Source organism: Nematolebias whitei, chromosome 14 (assembly GCF_014905685.2).
Source record: "Nematolebias whitei isolate Nwh7 chromosome 14, NemWhi1, whole genome shotgun sequence".
NCBI lineage: Eukaryota > Metazoa > Chordata > Actinopteri > Cyprinodontiformes > Rivulidae > Nematolebias > Nematolebias whitei.
In genome coordinates, this window is record NC_056511.1 from 17,201,162 (window position 1) to 17,222,948 (window position 21,787).

General features: G+C 41.0%; 1 protein-coding gene across 1 annotated transcript in view; it reads left to right on the forward strand.

Annotated features, from left to right (window-relative positions):
• Positions 1-4,226: 4,226 nt before the first annotated feature.
• Positions 4,227-21,787, forward strand: part of caln2 (calneuron 2) — a 35,308-nt gene continuing 17,747 nt past the window's right edge. Inside the window, 5 exon segments of the mRNA XM_037688290.1 lie at positions 4,227-4,276; positions 4,980-5,011; positions 6,201-6,240; positions 8,019-8,164; positions 16,290-16,402. Of these exon segments, the coding sequence (XP_037544218.1) occupies positions 4,227-4,276; positions 4,980-5,011; positions 6,201-6,240; positions 8,019-8,164; positions 16,290-16,402 (381 nt within the window).

Sequence of the window (21,787 nt, forward strand, 5' to 3'; positions counted from 1 at the left end):
GGAGGATCCCCTCAGTCTGTAGTCTGCTGTCCGTGCGCATGCTTCATCCTCCGCGCTGTTGATCCACCGCTGAACTTTTATTTATTTATTTATTTATTTATTTATTTATTTTTCTGAGAGACCACCGCCTCACCGGCAGCAGCATCTCAGACCCAGACCCGTGGGCGGCTGCGTCTGGGAGCTGAGAGGAGACCGCTCCATCCAAACAGCCCGGATCCTCAAGACATGGCGCTGACCAGTGAGATGTGAGGGGGTGGGGGGTGGAGACACAGACTGTGAGGAGATTCATGTGGGTTTGCGTTTCAGCTGAAACAGATTCGAACCAGTTGACTTTTTTTTTTTTTTCCAACAAACTACCTGAAGCGGTGTGAATGACGCCCTGGTGGAGACTGAATGTCCATCCCTGCTGGACGGACTCCTGAAGAGGACAGGACGGGTGCACGCGGACTGAACGCACCTCGGCTTTTCTGCGCGCCCTCAGCCTCTCTGCCGCCGGCTTTTTAACGGGAGGGGGCACCCTGACACCGAGGGAGGGGGGGCGGGCAGCAGTTCCACGGCCAGGTAAGGCTCCTTCGCGTGTCACCTCTGGCTGTGCGTGTTAAAGGTGAGGAAGGTGATCACCACCCGCACGTGGCCGCAGAGAGAGAGAGAGAGAGAGGGGGGGGAGGGAGAAAACCTGTTGTGATCGGTGTGAATGCGCCCGTGCGTGCGCGCGTGCAATCGTACACCTGTCTGTGGCTGTATCAGTTATTTCTGAACATATGCGGCTTTGATGGATGTTTTCAGCTGATTACAGGTCCATCGCCGCCATACGTGTAATTACAGTGAATTGTCTCCGCACGCGCCGGGGTGCAAGTCATATTTCATGCTTAGCGGCTTCTCTGTTCACTCAGCGTGAAGCGGCTCTGGGCTCTGATGAATGGAGGCTGCTGCGGTCTGAAAACCACAAGTGGATTCACGCACGGTGCCAGACGCTCCTCTGAACTCCACTGATCTGTCACCCTGCGCACCATGCAGGGGACACGCCTGTGGATTGTGTTTGGAGGGTTTCTGACCTCAAGGAAACTCAGTTTGTGGTTATTTATTGTGTCCGTGCACGTGTGCCGGATGGCAGAGGGGGAAAATGAGGGTTGTTAGCGCGCATAAATATTTGTTTTTGACTGCAGACTCCAGCTGCGCTCCCTCTGGTGCAGATGAGCGCAACCCGTCAGCGCATCATGATGTCCAGCTGTTTTCTCCCAGCTGGGCTTCTTTTAGTGTGTTTCTATTAAAATATATATATATATATATATAAAAAGGGCGGGGGGGGGGGGGGGGTGTAGGATATGTTTTGGTCAGACTGAGCTGGATGACCCAAGTTGAACTTCTGCAGAGGCGGGTGCATCCTGCAGCACGGGCGGCATGGAGCGCATCTCTTGAGGAAATCTATTAGAAGAGCGGCTTGATGAAGGAAGACAGCTGAGAATGCAGCTGCGCTCTGACTGCAGGTTTGCCCAAGGTGACTTCGGCTCCAGCGTGTACAGGGGCAGGCAAGAACATTTTTGGAGGGTGCAGTCAAAATCCGAACATCAAACTAATGAGCATCAAAAATGTATGAACTGTATTAAAAGTTAAAGAAAACCAAGATCCAAAAAATAAATGTTAAAGCTGTCGCTCACTGTGGTGATAATGGTAACAATGAATCTCTGTATCCACTCCTTAATAAAGGCAGACAGAAACACAGACTAAAAAGTAAGGCTCAGACAGTTGTTGTTTTTTTTTTTTCCTTTTGGCTGCTCCCTTCTTCAGGGGTCTCCACAGTGAGCAAACTTGCACTAAGACTTGGCAATTGATTTTACATCTGGTGCCCTTCCTGATGCAACCCCAGGTCACTGAGCTACCACAGCCCTCTGTGTGGAGCAGAGAGCTGCCATCCGAGGCACTCGAGAAGCAATTTAGGGTTAAAGGGTGCAGAGTGAGGCAGCTGAGGGTGGAAGCAGATATGGATGATTCACCTTTCCCCCAAAATTTTTGTTGTTGGCCAGAGGATTTGAACCTGTGACCTCCTGATCACATGCTCATCTTCTCTGAAGTAAGGCTCAAACAGTCACAGCAAAAAGTGCACGTGTATCCTAAAAATTATTGAACTGTGAGCAGCAGAAGATTGGGGGGTTTTACACAAATGCAGATTTAGATTTACAATTTTTACAGACTTTTACACAGAGTAAGTTCAAATAACAGTTAGTGATGTCACACTTTAACTTTTGAGCTGCCTAAACTTCTACATTTTAAAAGCAAGCTCTTCTTACTTTCAACGTTTTAAACTACACACAAATCGTACATTAGCATGGATAGATGTGTTGTTGTCTTTCGCCCAGTGTGTCTCCTGCTGTTATAGGATGTGCAGTTTTTCTCAAATCCTCCCAGATTTGACAAAAATCTTCTCATATTTTTATTTACTTATCCCATAAATAAAATAATGCAGAAACATAAACATGTGTGCTTTGCCACAGCCATCAAAAGCAACGCCCTCATTACTGAGGACGAGGCCCCGATCTAAAAAGCCACCTCCTGGTCCATCCTAAATAACTTGTGAACAAGACACCACTGAAACTCCTCCACCTGAGGCACAGACTCCTCTCCGGCTCTCTGAGGATATATTCCACCTGTTTTCAGTTGCACCAAGGCCTCGGACTTAGAAGAGCTGACTCTTAATCCTGCCGCTTCACGCTCGGCAGTGCACTTCCACATTACACACTGAAGGTCATGGCCTGAAGACGACAACACCACAACTTTCTGTGACCTTTTGAAACATTAAATGATTTTTCCACTGTGGAGTATGTCTGAGCTGTCCAAAGAGGGCTGGCTGTTCATCAATGTTTTAAACTCTTTAAACTCTATCAGTTTCTTGCTAATTTCATCCATGTCGTATTATTGTGCCACAAGTCTTACATTATTTCTAATCGAGGCACACATTTTATTTCAGCAGATATTTAGCCGTTTTATTCAAATTTTAGCTTTTTCAGCTAATTACCCATTTTATCACTCATGTCAACTTTTTTCAGCCTAATTCAACAAAAATGTGCCCTCTCCACTTCCTTTTGGTAATTTAAGCTTATTTCTGCTTTTAAGCTATACTTTGTTTTTTTCTCATTTCAACTTTTTCAGATAATTTATTTTTGTGCTACTTTCTGCTTCTTTCAGACTAATTGGGTAAACATGTTATTTCTGCTTTCTTATGATAATTTAAACTTGTTCTACACTTTTAGCTATGTTTTAAAGCATTTTTAGCTGATTTCAGCTGTTTTCAGGTAAATTCAAGTTTTTCATGGTAACTTTTGCTACTTTCAGCCTAATTAAGTTACTTCTGCTAATTTCAGCTTGTTAAGCTTCTTTTAGCTTTTTTCTTCTAGTTTCAGTTTTTTCTTCTATTTCAGCTTAGCTTTTGCAGCTTCCTCCACATTTTTTTAGCTAATTTCAGCTCTTCCACTTCCTTCTGGTAGTTTCATCTTGTTTCTGCCTTTTCAGCTATTTTTTTTTTTTTGTTGCTAATTTCAGTTTTTTTAACTTACTTCCAAATTTTTATGCTAATTTTTGCTTATTTAAAACTAATTCAATAAATATGTTCTTTCTGCTTTCTTCTGCTAATTTGGGCTTGTTCGTAATTTCAGCTACATTTCTTCATGTTTTTAACTAATTTCAGCTGTTTTTCAACAAGTTCTTCAGCAATAAGCATTCACACTGCAATTTCACAGGAAATGCAATTTCTCTCGTTATTTTAGTTTTAATTCAAATCAGTAAATCTAACAAGAAGTGACCTTATTGTTGGTTGTAACATGTGCTCTCCTTTGATCCATAAAATATACTCCAGCCCCACTTTTTCATTTTATTTGGTTCCATTGTGGTTTTTGCATGAAAGATCACAGAGAAGCAGTTTATCATCCAACTGTGCTGATCAATGGAGGGCTCATATTGTTTTTGTCAGGTGGCTGCAAGACTTCATTCTAAAAGTGGAGGCGACATGCAGAGCAGCCTTATGTTTCAGTGACTTCAAGTAAACAGGTTTATGTGATGATTTATCTCTTATCTTTGTCCTTTGGAGCTCAAAAGCAGGGGGGAAAAGCATTGGATGAAGTTAAATCACGTTTGCTTTATGTTTGTGGTTAAACAGGAACAGTGTGTTTTCCTGTGATCTAACACAGGATTCTGCTGTTATCCTATTAGGACTGTCTAGTTTTGGGCTGTGGATGGGCTGCTGGGAACAAAATAACTGATGTGACCCCTTTCTGCCAATCTGGTAATGCATTTTTCTCCATGGGGAAAATGTGTGAAAAGTGCAAAAAAAAATCCTCTGTCCAGACTTTTGGCTCCATCTCAGCTCTTTCCTTCATTTGAGCTTCTCCTCTGGGTTTTAATTTTTTCTCAACACCTCACTGCAGACTCCAAACTGGGTTCCTGGGTATGCAGGTGTCACCCAGGTTCAAACACTGTCAGTCAGCCCAGTTTCTTTTGCTCCTTTTAGCCCTGGCTCTCCCACCATCACCTCAGTCCATCTATCAACCCACATACCTGTCTGTCCTGATGTCATTCCTCTTCTTGCACTCAGACAATGGGAGCAGTGGAGCCCATCAGATGAAAGTTTTCTGCTAAAAACTCTCTCAGTCAGCTCGCGTGTCTATCTATTTGACAACAATCACTGATTTCACAAGTTGGGTGGAGAAAAAGCTATGCAATCTAAAAAAAATGGTAGAATTTAACATGAAGTGACAGATGAAGGAGAAAAGAATCAGAGTGTGGCTGATTTTTGTATTTGTGTGGATTTTGCCGTAAGTGAGTGGGCGTTTTCTTCCAGAGGAACAATCGTGCGAGCAGATGGACTGTTGAAATGCATTCTCATATTGATTTCGCATCATATGTCTGATTATTTTCTCTCTAGATGGATTCAGTTGAGCAATCAAATAATTTAGGGAATGTAAATTGCTCTGAGGAGGAAAAATCAGCCGTGGTATTTGCATTATTTTCAATATTATCAATAGAGATATCTCATATTACAATGACTAGAAATTAATTTGCAAACATTTACAGGTCCTTCTCAAAAAATTAGCATATTGTGATAAAGGTCATTATTTTCCATAATGTAATGATAAAAATGAAACTTTCATATATTTCAGATTCATTGCACACCAACTGAAATATTTCAGGTCTTTAATTGTTTTAATACTGATGATTATGGCATACAGCTCATGAAAACCCAAAATGCCTGTCCCAAAAAATTAGCATATCATGAAAAGGTTCTCTAAACAAGCTATTAACCTAACCATCTGAATCAACGACGTAACTCTAAACACCTGCAAAAGATTCCTGAGGCTTTTAAAAACTCCCAGCCTTGTTCATTACTCAAAACCGCAATCATGGGTAAGACTGCCGACCTGACTGCTGTCCAGAAGGCCATCATTGACACCCTCAAGCAAGAGGGTAAGACACAGAAAGAAATTGCTGAACGAATATGCTGTTCCCAGAGTGCTGTATCAAGGCACCTCAGTGGGAAGTCTGTGGGAAGGGAAAAGTGTGGCAGAAAACGCTGCACAACGAGAAGAGGTGACCGGACCCTGAGGAGGATTGTGGAGAAGGGCCGATTCCAGACCTTGGGGGACCTGCGGAAGCTGTGGACTGAGTCTGGAGTAGAAACATCCAGAGCCACCGTGCACAGGCGTGTGCAGGAAATGGGCTACAGGTGCCGCATTCCCCAGGTCAAGCCACTTTTGAACCAGAAACAGCGGCAGAAGCGCCTGACCTGGGCTACAGAGAAGCAGCACTGGACTGTTGCTCAGTGGTCCAAAGTACTTTTTTCGGATGAAAGCAAATTTTGCATGTCATTCGGAAATTAAGGTGCCAAAGTCTGGAGGAAGACTGGGGAGAAGGAAATGCCAAAATGCCAGAAGTCCAGTGTGAAGCACCCACAGTCAGTGATGGTCTGGGGTGCCATGTCAGCTGCTGGTGTTGGTCCACTGTGTTTTATCAAGGGCAGGGTCAATGCAACTAGCTATCAGGAGATTTTGGAGCACTTCATGCTTCCATCTGCTGAAAAGCTTTATGGAGATGAAGATTTCATTTTTCAGCACGACCTGGCACCTGCTAACAGTGCCAAAACCACTGGTAAATGGTTTACTGACCATAGTATTACTGTGCTCAATTGGCCTGCCAACTCTCCTGACCTGAACCCCATAGAGAACCTGTGGGATATTGTGAAGAGAAAGTTGAGAGACACAAGACCCAACACTCTGGATGAGCTTAAGGCCACTATCGAAGCATCCTGGGCCTCCATAACACCTCAGCAGTGCCACAGGCTGATTGCCTCCATGCCACGCCGCATTGAAGCAGTCATTCATGCAAAAGGATTCCCGACCAAGTATTGAGTGCATAACTGAACATGATTATTTGAAGGTTGGCGTTTTTTGTTTTAAAAACACTTGTCTTTCATTGGTGGGATGAAATATGCTAATTTTTTGGGACAGGCATTTTGGGTTTTCATGAGCTGTATGCCATAATCATCAGTATTAAAACAATTAAAGACCTGAAATATTTCGGTTGGTGTGCAATGAATCTGAAATATATGAAAGTTTCATTTTTATCATTACATAATGGAAAATAATGACCTTTATCACAATATGCTAATTTTTTGAGAAGGACCTGTATATGCAAGTACATGTATACATTCACGCACACACATATAAATGTATATATATATATATATTTCTTTTATTTTATGGCAGCACGTTGGCGCAACTGGTAGAGCTGCCGGCTCTCAGTGAGCAGGTCCCTGGTTCAAATCCTGATCCAGGGGCCTTTCTGGGTGTTCTCTCTGTGCATGCGTGGGTTTTCTCCGGGTACTCCGGTTTCCTCCCACAGACCAATAACATGCATGTTAGGCTGATTGGTAACTCTAAAATTGTCGCTAGATGTGAGTGAGAGAGTGAATGATTGTTTGTCTCGTTTGTCTCTATTTGTCCCTGTGATGGACTTGCGACCTGTCCAGGGTGTACCCGCCCCTCGCACAGTGATTGCTGGACATGGGCACCGGCAACCCCCATGACCCAAAATGGAAGAAGCGGGTAAAAGATAATGGATGGATGTATATTTATGTCACATTTTATTTATGCAAGTCAAAAACATCATTGTCTTTTTATACTGTTTTTGCCATTAAAACACAACAACAACAACAACAACAACAACAACAATAATAACTGTCATCGTCATCATCATCATAATAACTTATGTATATTTGGGGTGTTTTTCATTGTGAAAATTTGTAGTCTAAAAAAAGCACTGGCAATGAAATTAGAGACCATATGCAGCAAAACAAACATCCATCCATCCATCCATTTTCTTTACCCGCTTGTTCCATTTTGGGTCACGGGGGTCGCTGGTGCCCATGTCCAGCAATCACTGTGCGAGGGGCGGGGTACACCCTGGACGGGTCGCAAGTCCATCACAGGGACGCAAAACAAACATAATCTACAAAAACTTTGAGAAAAAAAGCCAAAAAACAAGTAATCAGAATTAATTAGAATTACCACAAAAACTTTTGGACTAGCTAGAAAATTGCTTTGGAGAGTCAGAGTCCCCCAAAACAAAATAATTAAATTAAATTAATGAGGAAAAATGCACCTCATTAGCTCACACAACACTCAAAACAACAAACAAAACGATCACTCAGTCAATTATGTTGCAGTTGTGGCCTTTTGGGATAATAGAACAAAGACAAAGGAGTGAGTTAATTCTCTGTAATGAAAGATTAACTTGTACATCAAAACAGGAAGTTGAAGAAATTTTCTTGTAGCCTCATCAGTCAGATACTGTCAGATGAGAACAAACAAGAATCAGTCTTTACCACACTTTATATTCTTCATCTGGTTGCACAGAGCAGTTAAAAATCCACCTTTTCCTTGATTTTAAGTGTACTATTCTCCAAGCTCAAACTGAAAGGAGTCCCAGAGATGGGCAGCTATGTTTGCTGACATGTTGTGTGTTTGCTGTACAGAGATCCGCGAGGCGTTCCGAGTTTTGGATCGAGATGGGAACGGTTTCATCTCCAAACAGGAGCTGGGGATGGCCATGCGCTCACTGGGTTACATGCCCAGTGAGGTGGAGCTGGCCATCATCATGCAGAGACTGGACATGGACGGTGAGACACTACATAAGGACACACACTTGGGTGCATGTGCACAGGCCAAAGACAAAACAAAACTAGAGGAATTACATTTCCTGTGATAATGCAGTGTGAATGCTTATTGCTGAAGAACTTGCAGAAAAACAACTGAAGTTAGCCAAAAACATGCTGAACTGTAGCTGAAATGGAAGAACAGGCCTAAATTAGCATAAGAAAACGGAAAGAACACATATTTGCTGAATTATGTTTAAATAAGCAGAAATTAGCACAAAAATTAGGAAATTAGCAAAGAAAGCTAAATTTAGCACCAAAAAACAGCTGAAAAGTAGCTGAAAAGGCAGAGAGAAGCTTAAACTACCAGAAGGAAGTGTAAAGAGCTGAAATGAGCTAAATAAATAAATACAAATTTCACTGAAAAAACTGAAATTAGCATAAAACAGCTCAATAGTAGCTAAAATAACAGAAAAAGCTGAAACTAGCAGAAAAAAAGGTGAAAGGAGCATAACAAGCTATAGCACAAAGTAGCTAATTAGGTTGAAAGAAGCAGAAATGAGTACAAAATAGTGAAAATTATCTGGGGAAAAAAGCTGAAATTAGCAAAACAAAAATAGCTGAAAAGTAGCTGAAAAAGCAGAAAGATGGTTAAATTATCAGAAGGAAGTGCAGAGAGCACATTTTTAGGCTAAATTAAGCTGAATTTTTTTTTTAAGAGTGCCAAAAATATGGAGTTAGATGAAAATGCTAAAATTAGCATTAAAACAGTAGCGGAAATAGCAGAAAAAGCTTAAACTTGCAGAAATAAGCTGAAAGGAGCATAACGAGCTGAAATTAGCAGAAAGAAGTTAGAAGAAGCACAAGAATGTTTCAGTTAGCAGAAAAAAAGCTTAAAAGAGCACAAAACAGCTGAAAGTAGCTGAAAAAATGTTTAAATTTGCACAAGGAAGCTGAAAGAAGCTGAACCAGAACAAAATGTGAAAGGAGCAGTAAAATGTTGTAAAATGAGCTCAATTAGTTTCCTATGAGGAAACAAATGGCAGAAAAGGCTAAATATTTCAAAACGCTAAAGTTGCACCAATACCAAAAGTCATAGCACCCTTGTCCTGAAAGAGCTGAACGTTTTGTTTTATGATTTGTTGAAGTAGCACAAAACTTATGGAATGAGAAAGATGCTGAAAAACATACATAAACAAAGAGGGACACAGTAGTGTGGATGCTTCATGAACGTTCACACAACGAGGAACGACAGTTCACTGTTGACCATATAAATGTGTGCAATGTTAATTTACTTTTGTTGTAAATTAATATATATTGTCCACCATCCAAAAAATAAATAATTTCCTTAACAAGACATCTGGCTAGCTGCATGTTTTAGTGTTGAATTTGAATAAAAACACTGGCCTCTTTCACTTAAAACAAGATTTCATCACGTTTCTCTTCAACCATGATTCCTTACTCTGGTTTCTGAAAGGTCTGAAGAGCGCCAGGTGGTCAGCTGTCAAAAAACAAATTTCCCCTGAAACGATCAAAAACAAGCCTATCTGCTCCTTCTATTTCATCATAAGCTCCACATGTAAATTCCTGAAAGATTGCAGTTACTCGCAGGCAGCGCCCGCATCAGAAACAATCCATTCGGTCTTTCAGCGGGTCCTTATCTGACTGCGTTTGGCTTTTGAGTTCACAGCATGCCATAAATTTCAAAGGTCAGAGCTAAAAGCTTTTTTGCTTTTGCCTCCACGAGTAACCGACCACCTGAGAGCAGTGCTGCCGTTTGTTCTGATAGTATCTCTCCTAAAACCTTGTATTCCTCGGTCTTCTAATAATCTCTGTATCACAACCTGCACAGGTTTTCAGATGCATTTTACTTCTTTTCAACTCACACTTGGGAATTTATGCTCCTCTGGGATCTGGAATTATCATCCTTTCAGCTTTTAAGCCTTAAATAGTCTTAAATAAGATTTAATTATGTTACTGCCGAGTGACATTTCTTTTGACGAGTCATTGAGGTTCAGTGATGCACACAATGTAACATTTTGTAGTACAGACACGATTATTATCATCTGTCAGTTTTTGATCTTTTCTGAGATTTTAGCTGCGCAACAATTGAAGAGAAAATGTATTTTCTTTGGAAGCATCAGTCCAAGTAAACATTAGCTTTTGACCATCAACTACAAAAACTCTGAATTAGACAGCAGCTATAAACAATGTGTTCATTACCAGTGTTCTCTAAATGCTCAGTACATTTTGCACCAAATTACAAGTTGATGAAATAGAACTTGCAGACAGACAGATCCTCTTAATGACGCTGCTTACTCTCATCTGCTTCTTTGTGTAACGTAATGAACAGAGCATTTAATAAACTGTAATCTTGCAATGACATCCAGCATTACAATGTAAACATATGCAAGTTTAAATCCACCTGTAGTTGTGGAGGAGTTCAGCCTGTTGATGGATATTATTAATGCTGCAGCAGAATTTTAAAGCTCCGTCTTCTGAATTCAAATTTGTCAAATGTTTTGTCAGCTGTCTCAAAAATAAGAACGCCTGCAGGCAAACTTGTTTTATTATTATTATTATTGTTGCTCTTGATATATTTGTCCCCTGAATGATGATTCAGAGTTCACACTACTGTTTTCCTGTCTGTTTGTTTTTCACATTTTTTGCAATATAAATACTTTTGTGTATTTTGCACTATTTTAGCCACTGACATGTCAAAGTATTCAGCTCATTCAAGAAATGGATTCCATGACGTAGTTTTTATACATCTTTCATATTTTCCAAATATACATTTTATTTTGTACATTTTCTCCTTACACAAGATCACTTCAAGTCCTACAAAAACATTGGGTTTTTTTTAACTGCTTCAGTAAACTGGCCCTGCTTTTGTTTTCCTCTGCTGCTTTCAGGTTCAGCTAGCCTTTTACTTCTTTTAGATTTTAGTTAGTCCCTTTTGCTACATGTAGGTAATATTTTGTTGCATTGACCCTGAATTTTGATAATTTTAGCTTTTAGCTAGCCTTTTGCTTAGCTTTCCGCTAGTATTTTCTTACAAATAACAGCATATTTAGCTTTTGGCTTGCATTTAGCTTCTTTTAGCTTTTATTGAGCCTTTTAGGGCTTTTTGCTTCTAGCTAGCCTTTGGAACTTTTAGCTAATATTTTGCATTATTTACCTAGCGTTTTGACAATTTAGCTTTTAGCTAACCTTTTGCTGCTTTTTGCTAGTGTGTTGCTTCTTTTAACTAGCATCTTTAGCATTTAGCTAGCATTTTGCTTTGTGTAGCATTTATTTAGCCTTTTGTTACTTTTAGCTTCTTGATAGCACTTTGCAAATTTTAGTTAATATTTTGCTGCCTTTACCAAGTATTTTGATATTTTTACCATACCATACCATACCACTTTATTTATAAAGCACTTAAAACAGCAACAAGGCCAACCAAAGTGCTGTACAGACAAAACAACAGGTAACACACAAAGCAAAATACAAAATGAGGTAAATCAGAATATAGACAAAAAACGATGCAGATAATGACGACAAACCAGTGTAGAGCATACAGGATCAAAACACAGATCATCTTGTGTTGAAAGCTATTGAATAGTAGTGAGTTTTTAAATGGGACTTGAAAACCGAGAGGGAGGGGGCCTGTCTGACAAGCAGAGGTAACTCGTTCCAGAGTCTTGGTCCTGCTACAGAGAAGGCCCTGTCACCTCTGCGCTTAAGACGAGTTCCTGGAACTGTGAGGAGCAACTGGTCCGCTGACCTCAGGGAGCATATGGTTGTAGCAAATCAGAGAGATGGGGGGCGACACTGTTCAGTGATTTGTAGACATACATGAGTATTTTGAACTGGATTCGAAAGTGAACCGGTAACCAGTGCAGTGAGGCCAAAACTGGTGTAATGTGGTCTCTTTTGCCTGTACTGGTTAAAAATCGGGCTGCTGCATTCTGGACCAGTTGTAGTCGTGCAATGGAGGTCTGACTGATACCAAACAGGAGTGAATTGCAGTAATCAAGCCTAGATGTAATGAATGCATGTATTACTGTCTCCAGGTTATTTTTGGACAATATGGGCTTCAGTTTAGACAGCCGCCTCTGTTGGAAGAAACATGATTTAACAATCATGTTTACATGATTGTTAAGTTTCAGGGAAGGGTCCATTATCACGCCCAGATTAGTGACTCTTTGTTTTTCTGACAGGGTTAGAGCGGAAAGGTCGATGCAGTGGTTTGTGATTGTGTCGTTGGGAGGGAACAACATGACTTCAGACTTCTTTTCATTGAAACTTAAGAAATTTAAACCCATCCAGTCCCTGATGTCAGCCAGGCAGTTGAGCAGTGGTTGAATAGAGCATGTACCATTGTGTCTTAGGGGGAAGTAAATTTGACAGTCATCGACATAGAAGTGGAAGGGCATGTTGTGTTTCCGGAAAATAGCACCAAGCGGCAGCAGGTATAAAGAGAATAGGAGGGGACCCAGTATGGACCCCTGCAGAACCCCCCATTTAAGCTCTGCCTCTGCGGAACTAAAATCCTTGATGGAGACACAAAAGGATCTGTCAGTGAGGTAAGATCTGAACCAATTGAGGGCTGATGCTGTGACGCCCACCCACTGCTCCAATCTAGCAATGAGGATCTCATGGTCGATGGTGTCAAAGGTGGCTGTGAGGTCCAACAGGACAAGCAGCACAGAATTACCGGTATCTGTGAATCTGAAGATGTCGTTAAAGACCTTCAGCAGGGCAGTTTCAGTGCTGTGGAGAGGTTTAAAGCCAGATTGGAAAAGCTCTAAGATGGCGTGATCCTCCAGGAAGCACTTCAACTGGGACTCGACTATTTTCTCCAGTACTTTAGAAACAAATGGGAGTTTGGAGACAGGCCGGAAGTTGGAAACGACTGAGGGGTCAAGGTTTGGTTTTTTCAGGAGAGGCTGTACAGCAGCATGTTTAAAGGATTTTGGCACCATGCCAGTGGATAAACTACTGTTTACTATATCAAGAAAGGACAGACCTAGAGTTGGAAACACCTCCTTTAGTAGTCGAGGGGGGACCACATCAAAGGGGGAACCAGAAGGTTTCAAGCTGCACATGACCTGCTCTAGAGAAGATAGTGATGGGTTCAAAATGGTCAAAAGGAGCTACAGATTGAGGTGGGACGGATGGGTCATGAGTTGGAGGGGAAATGAGAGCCCTGGTGGTCGCAATTTTTTCCACAAAGAAATGTAGGAAGTTGTCGCACAGCTCAGTCGAGACTTCCAGAGGTGATAGATCAGTGAGGTGGAGAACAGAGTTTAGGGTGGAGAAGAGGACACGTGGGTTGTGAGAGTTTGAGGTAATTATATCTGAGAAGAATTTTGATTTAGCAGCTTTTACTGTTTTCTGATAACAGCGCCAACTCTCTTTAAGTATCTGGAAAGAGACCTGCAGCCTGTCTTTCCTCCACTTTCGTTCCGCCCTCCTACATTGCTACCTAACGGCCTTGGTGACATCACTCAGCCATGGTTCTGCTCTGAGTTTTGATTTTTTTGGTTTTAACAGGTGCAACATGATCCAGAGTCTTTAAGAAAACAGAGTTGAACTGGGATGTCAGCTCCTCAGTGGTGGTGAGAAACATTGGGGGCTGAATGATCATTTCAGAGTTATAAACATCTGTGAAACGTGCGGCAGTGAAGTGGTTAATGGTCCGAGTGTGACGTGCAGGAATGCACGACTTAGGAGTTAGATGGGGGAGGGTGAACTCAAACCGGACTGGCATGTGGTCTGAAAAAACATTATCACCAATAACAAGATTATTAACAGTCATATCATGAGTTAAAACAAGGTCCAGTGTATGTCCACGCTCTTGGGTGGGACCGTTTACATGCTGAGTTAAATTAAATGAGTCCAATAAATCTAAAAAGTCCTTAACCAAGGGCTTCTGAGGACAGCACACGTGCAAATTAAAGTCCCCAATAATGAAAAGATGCTCATATTTTGGTGTGATTTCAGCCAAGAATTCAGAAAACTCATTTAAGAAATCCTTAGATCGAGGTGGACGGTAGACGAGTGCAAATAACGTCAGAGGTGAATGTCCTAGTTCAAAGACGCTCAGCTCAAAGCTGGCGCGGGAAACTGGGATGGGCAGTTGTTTACAGTCAAAAGTTGATTTGAATATTGTTAATAATCCACCACCGCTCCGGCCTGATGGCCGCGGGGCGTTAAAACACAGACTGTTCGGTGGCAGTAATTCCGTCAAGGCGCTGGACTCACCCGGAGACATCCAAGTCTCTGTGATGCACAGAAAGTCCAGATCGTGCTCTTGAAAGTAATCCCTGAGGATAAAAGTTTTGTTGGTAACTGATCTTGCGTTGACCAAACACATCCGGATATTGTCCAAAGTGGAGCCAGCAGCGGTGGAGTTAGTGTGCGCTAATGGCCGCAGGTTTTCAATAACAGCCCCTCCAGGTCGGTCCGGGCTGCGCAACGGCTGACAACTCCCGCTGGTTACCTGGTCCAGGCACGCGGGAAGCTGGAGACCATGACTGCCAGCTGAAGAGGAAGATGCAGCGCGCAGAGCTTTCAGCTTCACCAGCTGACCAGCACGTTTTCCCCGGCGTCTGAAGCGAGATCTCCGGGCAGGGAGGTGAGGAGCGCAGCGAAGGTAAGCTGGCACGTCCGCCAGCAGGGGGAGGGGGGGGGGGGGGGGTCCAGAGGTACGCTGATAATGGTCAAAATAAGCGACTTCAGTGACAGAAAAACAAAGATCCAAAAATTGTCTGTCATACACAAGCAGAGAGTTGATGTCACAGATGTGAAATGCAAAAAACAAAAATAATCCGAACACCATCAGCAGAGGTGGATTGCAAGCCATGTACACGGGCACCATCTTACCGGAAGTTTTTACCGGAAATTTTTAGCTGTTAGCAAATCTTTTGCTGCTTTAAGTTTGTATTTATTCTTCTGTTGACTACTTTTAGTTTTTAGCTTGTCTTTAGTAACTTTTAGAATATATTTTCCTGCATTTAAAAATAATTTTGATATTCCTAGATGTTAACAAATCATTTGCCGCTTTTCAATTATAGCTAACATTTTGCTGCTTTTAGCGTTTCATTAGTTAGTCCCTTTTGCTACATGTAGGTAATATTTTACTGCATTTACCCTGAATTTTGAACATTTTAGCTTTTAGCTATAACTTTTTTCTTACAAATAACAGCATATTTAGCTTTTGGCTTGCATTTTGCTTCTTTTAGCGTTTATTTAGCCTTTTGGTGCTTTTTGCTTCTAGCTAGCCTTTCAAACTTTAAGCTAATATTTTGCTTCATTTACCTAGCATTTTGACAAATTTAGCTCTTAGCTAACTTTTTGTTGGTTCTTTTAACTAGCATCTTTAGCGTTTAACTAGCATTTTGCTTTGTTTAGCATTTATTTAGCCTTTTGTTAGGTTTAGTTTCTAAATAGCCTTTTGCAACTTTTAGTTAACATTTTGCTGCCAAGTATTTTGATACTTTTAGCTGTTAGCAAATATTTTACTGCTTTTAGATTATAGCTAACATTTTGCTGCTTTCAGCTTTTATTTGTTCTTCTACAAAGTATTACTTTTAGTTTTTAGCTAGTCTTTAGTAACTTTTAACTTAACAGCTAAACATTTAGCTGCTTTTAGCTTTTAGGTAGTGTTCTGCTTCCTTTGGCAAACTGAAGCAGACGGACGCTCGTCCTGAGCCTGGTTCTGCTGGAGGTTTCTTTCTGCTAAAAGGGAGTTTTTCCTTTCCACTGTTGCTTTTGTGCTTGCTCAGGATGGGAGACTGCGATGAAATGAAGATTCAACACAATCTGCTGGCTTCATTAGATAGAGAACTTTTACTAATTGCCTTTATAATGTATCTGAATGTTTTTGCGCAGTGCCATGCGATGACTTCTGTTGTGACATGGTGCTTTATAAATAAACTGCATTGAAATGAATTGAATTTTATCTTCAGCTACTTCAATAAAATTCAGCGCTCAGCACTCACACTGCATTTTTACAGAAACGGTCTTTCTCCAGTTATAGATGAAAGCCCACCCATCTGTTGAGCTGTCTGTCTCTTTCAAGAACATATCCCAAGATTTACTGTAACTCTGCTGAGCTCCTGTCTCGCAGTCTGGTTTTATTTTGTCCCGTGTCCTCTTGCAGGGGACGGCCAGGTAGACTTTGAGGAGTTCATGACGATACTAGGGCCTAAGCTGCTGTCGGCCGACAACAGAGAAGGATTTCTGGGCAACACCATCGACAACATCTTCTGGCAGGTGAGAGACAAGAGCTTCCTCCTCCACCCTCCCACCAGGCAGGCAGTCTGTTTCTCATCGCTCAGACTCCCCAGTATTTACCAGCTCCATCTTCATCGCATCTAGCTCACCTCTGGCTGTGTGTATCAGCATTCAGAGCGGCACTTACATCCTCAAGCACAGCGCTGGTTTCTGCAGGGGCTCTGTACGAATAACACACACACCTGCTCCCCTCCTACCTGCTTCTTCTCATGCCTGCTAGATATTTCTTCTTACTTAGGGACTTGAAGGAAAGCAGACATGCAGAGACTTTGCTTCTTTATGTGCTTTTTGTCTTTGAGTCTGTGTGTTTATCAATGAAGAGTTGGAAGAGGAATTGCCGTAATGAAGATCTCAGAAATGTTGCAAATTATTTGCTTTCAGGAGTCTAAACTGAGAATAATATTCATTTTCTATTTGCCCTTTTGAAGTGGGATTCTGTGGAAAGGTTATGAGTAATGAGTATCTTACAGATTGTAGATAGCTCTTTGAAAGGCTTCAGATTGTGACCAGATAGACCAGATAACAACTTCATTTTCAAACCTTTCATATTTGTTATTGAGTGCGTTTAATAAACCACCGTCATTCAAAGCCATGGGAACATATTTTACACTGATGGTGCTGTGAGAACATGTTAAGTGAAATAAATTGCACTGACCCAAACAGAGAGGTGACCAAACAGTAACTTCATTGCTCCATTAATAAGACTATAATTGGACTACAAACTTCGATAACATAATAGGACTTTTGATTTTTGTTTAACTTATTCATTCCTCCATTCTTTCTTATTTTTGACACGTTACATCTCAGCAACAAGAGGATGATGTTGCAGCCTCACCACCCCACAGTTTCTACAGACTTGCCATAATTTTCTCATTGCACAATTTTTGGGGGTAAATAAAATACAGTAGTCCCTCGTTTATTGTGGGGGTTATGTTCCAGACCCCCCTGCAGTAAGTGAAAATCCACAAAGTAGGGACGCTATGTTTATTTTAGTATTTATATATATTTTAAGGCTTTATAAACTCTTCTCACACTCTTGCAATGTTATAAACTCTTAAACCTACGTCATTTTAACAACATATGTACAGTACTGTATATGTAGCTACTAAATTTTACTTACTAGCTCTGCAGAACAACAGCAGCTCGGTTCCGGTCCGACTTGGTTCTGTTTTGGCAGACCTACCCTGCTGGTTCTGCTCGGCTCTCTGGCTCAGGATAGTAACGGTGGGCTCTGGAGAGAATGCTGGACGAACGAGTGGCGCATCCCTGCTCTGAAGTCCTCGTGAGCCAGCAAGCAGCTCTCAGATTCACTGATGAGTCTGGAGGTCTAGTTCTGCTCCGGTTCTGATCCGGTTCCCGGTGGGGTCCATGCAGCTCTCTGCATCCACTGGGAACTGAAGTCACTGTATGAATAAGTACCCAACTATTTGGATCAGATCTAAACTTTCCCTCTAGTATTTTAGCAGAAGGCAATGAGGCTCCTGGGTGGGGCACTGTTGGCTTATGGGAAATGTAGTTGTTATAAGCAGGGATACAGTGTAGGCTTACTGAGAGAAAACTACAAAATGGCAGCGCCTGTTCAAAATATTTTATTTTTTGTTAACTTTTTACTGTACAGTATCCAGTACTATCCCAATCACATGAGTGATATTAAAGTTGACAATCGTGTGCCGTGTACAATCTTACTTTGAAAAACTGCCAAAGAGCGAGTTTGCGAAAGTCAAACCATCAAGTAGCGAGGGACTACTGTACTATGATCTTCCTGCTGGAACTGCCTTGGGCTACACTGCAGGTGCTACAGCAAGCTGCTGCTGCTGATGCTGCTGTTATTACTATTGATACCAGGTGTTATTATTATTAATAACAGCTGTTATTAATAGTAATAACAGCTGTTCATAGCAATAACAGCTGTTATTACTATTACTAAGACCTGTTATTCTTTAGATAAATAACTTTATTAACTGTTTTATATGAATGTTTTTGAATAGTGCTCTGAGGCAGCGTCTGTTGTGACTTGGTGCTATATAATGAAACTGAATTGAATTGCTAAATGAGTGATCATGTAATGAGAAACTGATGTTGAAACTTTTGTAAAAAATAACATGCACCGCTGATTTAAAACGTGTATAATTCACCTCAGTCCTAGTCCCGATCAAATTAGCTTTTAGCTCATCAGTCCGGTCGGATTAAACTTATCTTCAGATTTAAGACATTCGAAAATCAATCTACAACAAGTAAGATATTGATTGTCCAAAATATTCAACAGAATAGAGCTGCAACATATAGCTTTAAGTCTGCAGCTCGCAAGCACACTTTTCTATATGCTCCAGATTCACACAGAAAAATTGTTGTCTGCTCAGAGTGTTTTTGTGCCTCTTAGGTAAGACATGCGACATTATTGAAAAGTGCAGAGTTGTGTGTGTGAGTGTGTGTGTGTGTGTGTGTGATGGTGTGTGTGTGTGTGTGTGTGCACGTGCAGGACTGTTTCAGCAGGTCGACAGCTCTCAGTAAGCTGCTCTCCACTTTCCCTGAGTTAAATGAGAGGACATGGTGACTCACTGAAGCATATTGAAGCAAATTTACATAGATACTCTTCATGTCAGCTTCGATTGTGCAATCTTTTTGGAAAATATAATTGAAGAAACAATCGCCTAAGCCTCTGACACATCAGGAAAAAGAAGAATAATGCAAAATTATGCTGGTTTTAACCTCAGGAGCGCCATGTGAATCTGAACACCTTTTATAAATGAGACACAGCTTCTGTAACGAATAGACAGAGCAGCTGAGAGAGACAAAACAGAGAGGCGAGCTGGACAATGCATGAGGATGAGAGAGGAGTCAGGTAGGGATGATGTTGGAGGTGTGTGTGTGGGGGGGGGGGGGGGGATGCCCCACTTAAAAGGTCTGGTAATATAAAGGAAAACTGCAAAAGAGAATAAAGAGAGAAAATGAAACAAGTCCAAGATCCTGTGATTCATGAAGGTCGGAGACTGTGCATCTCACGGGTGATTTAAAACCCTCACCTCCCACAAAGCAAAAATACAGACTAAAAGAAAACAGGGGTGGGGGGAGAGAAAAGTAGAGGAGCAGTGGGAAAGAAAGAGGGAGCGTGAAATGAAAGCACAAAGCAGGCAAACACAGGAGCAGAGAGGAGAAAGGAGAGGATGAAAATGTTGGAGGAAATGTGTCTCTGAGGACTGGGAGCTGCATTTTGTGAATGTCTGTTTATATTTCATGGAGCTCAGAGGGAGACAGGAGAGGAAAAGGAATGGACGGATGCATCATGGTGGACCATGATGACTCAGTTCACCGTTTTCGCATGAAATGCTTCTTTGGGGAATCGGCGTCTTTGGCTCACAAAATGCTGGTCAGATTGAGACGATTTTGAAGGCAGAGTGACAGTTTCTTTGGAAAATAACTGAAAAAATTTAGTTTGTTCATTTCTCAATAGAACTGTAACAAAAAGAGTTTTATTTTGTCGTAAATAAAGCTTCCACATTATTATGCAGAACCTTTAAAGTGGCACAGGAATCTCATAATTTAATTTCCTTTCTCTAAACTGCTGACCGTTTGTGGACCACTTTTGTTGCAGTCCTTTCAAGCTTTTTAACCTTTTCAGATTTAATTTTTTCCATTGGCATATTTCAGTTCTCACTAAAGGCTTTCAGCTGAATTTATGACTCACAGCAGTCCACTGTTTTACTCATTTGGATGTTTAAATTATACCATTTCTTCAGACCTTTGCTTCTTTTCAGTTTCCTGAAACTGGACAACACTATTTTGCTGTAAGCTGCTGGAAATCATCTGATTTCATCCCTCCTTTGAAAAAAAAAAAGGTGTCCCCAGTTGCTGAAGCAACAAAGTGGCTCCAAACCTCAATAGAGCCTCCATGTTTTATTGTAGCTGCAGTTGTGCTAGATTTTTTTTGACGGCAAAAATCTTGTCAGCTGTGAATACAAATGCATTTTGTGGGAATTTGCAGGTTTTATGGGAATAAACCTGGAAATTTAAAGTATTAAAGACTGGACCTTGACAGGAATTTTAAATATAGTTAAGGAAAAATACAGTTTAGTATAATCTTGATTAAAATTACTAGATTTCATTGCTGTGCCGTGCAATGAGGGGCAAATTTTTTTTTTTGTCTTCTTCTTTTGGTTGCTCCCTTCTTCAGGCGTCACCACAGAGAACTAAGTCGCACGAAGACTTGGCGATTATTTTAACGCTGGATGCACTTCCTGCCACAACCACAGACCACCGAGCTACCACAGCCCTCTGTGGGGAGCACAGAGCTGCTATAGCGTGCTCGGGGGAGCAGATGGTGGGGTTAAGGGCCTTGCTCAAGGGCCTAGAGTGGGGCAAATGAGGGTGGAGACAGGTGTGGGTGCTTCACCTATCCCACCCACATTTTGATGTTGTCAGGACCGGGAGTTGACCCGGCAATCTTCCGATCACAGGCCCACCTTCTCTAACCACTGTGCCACCGCTCCCAATAAGGCGCATTAACTGTCATGTGGACATAGTGGGACGGATGGAAATAGTAACACGTAAAATGTTTTTTTGAGTTGTAAAAATTTTGAAGGGAAACACAATTTATTTAAACTACTTGTGTTTTGTATGTTAATATAAGGATGGAAAAAGACAACGTAATGGTCAAATAATATGAAAATTGTTTTGTTTGGTGTTGACTGAATGAATTTCAACATTTTATGTGCATACATTAAGATATTTCAATTATCTTTTTGTCATGTAATTTACCGATACTCATATGTGAATATGACAAAAAAAGCATGAAAACATGCCACATAACTAATATCTGTTCAAAGTTGAGCACATGAATTTAGAGAAATATTGCAACAAACTGTACTAGTGTTCAAAATCCATTGTTTTCTAAAAGTTGTGTTTCCAACACTAAATATTATTTTATAAATACCCATAGATTTGCATAAATCCAATAGAAAATTTCCAATTTGGAATATTTTCATCAACTTCTTTCAGAAAATTTCCAGAAATGTACTGGAAACGTTTCACCCCTTTGCAACCCAGTCCTGGAAGAAACAACTTCTTACAAAGTGGTAATTATTCTAGTAAACTGACTGCAGTGGATTTCATCCCATTTCATTTGGATGAAATCAGTATGCTATGTATATTTTATTAAAGTTGATGTGGTTTCTAATGTTGTCAGTCTAATAAATGGCTGTTATTATTTGTTTGTGTTCAGACTTTCCCTCCTGTACCTCCTAGTAGGTTTAAAAGTATGTTCTTATTGTTGATAATATGCAGCTTTGCCCACATGTAAAGCCAGAAGCTTTTTTTATGTTAACTTTATTTAACCCTTTTCCTAAACCTAACCTTACACCTGACCCA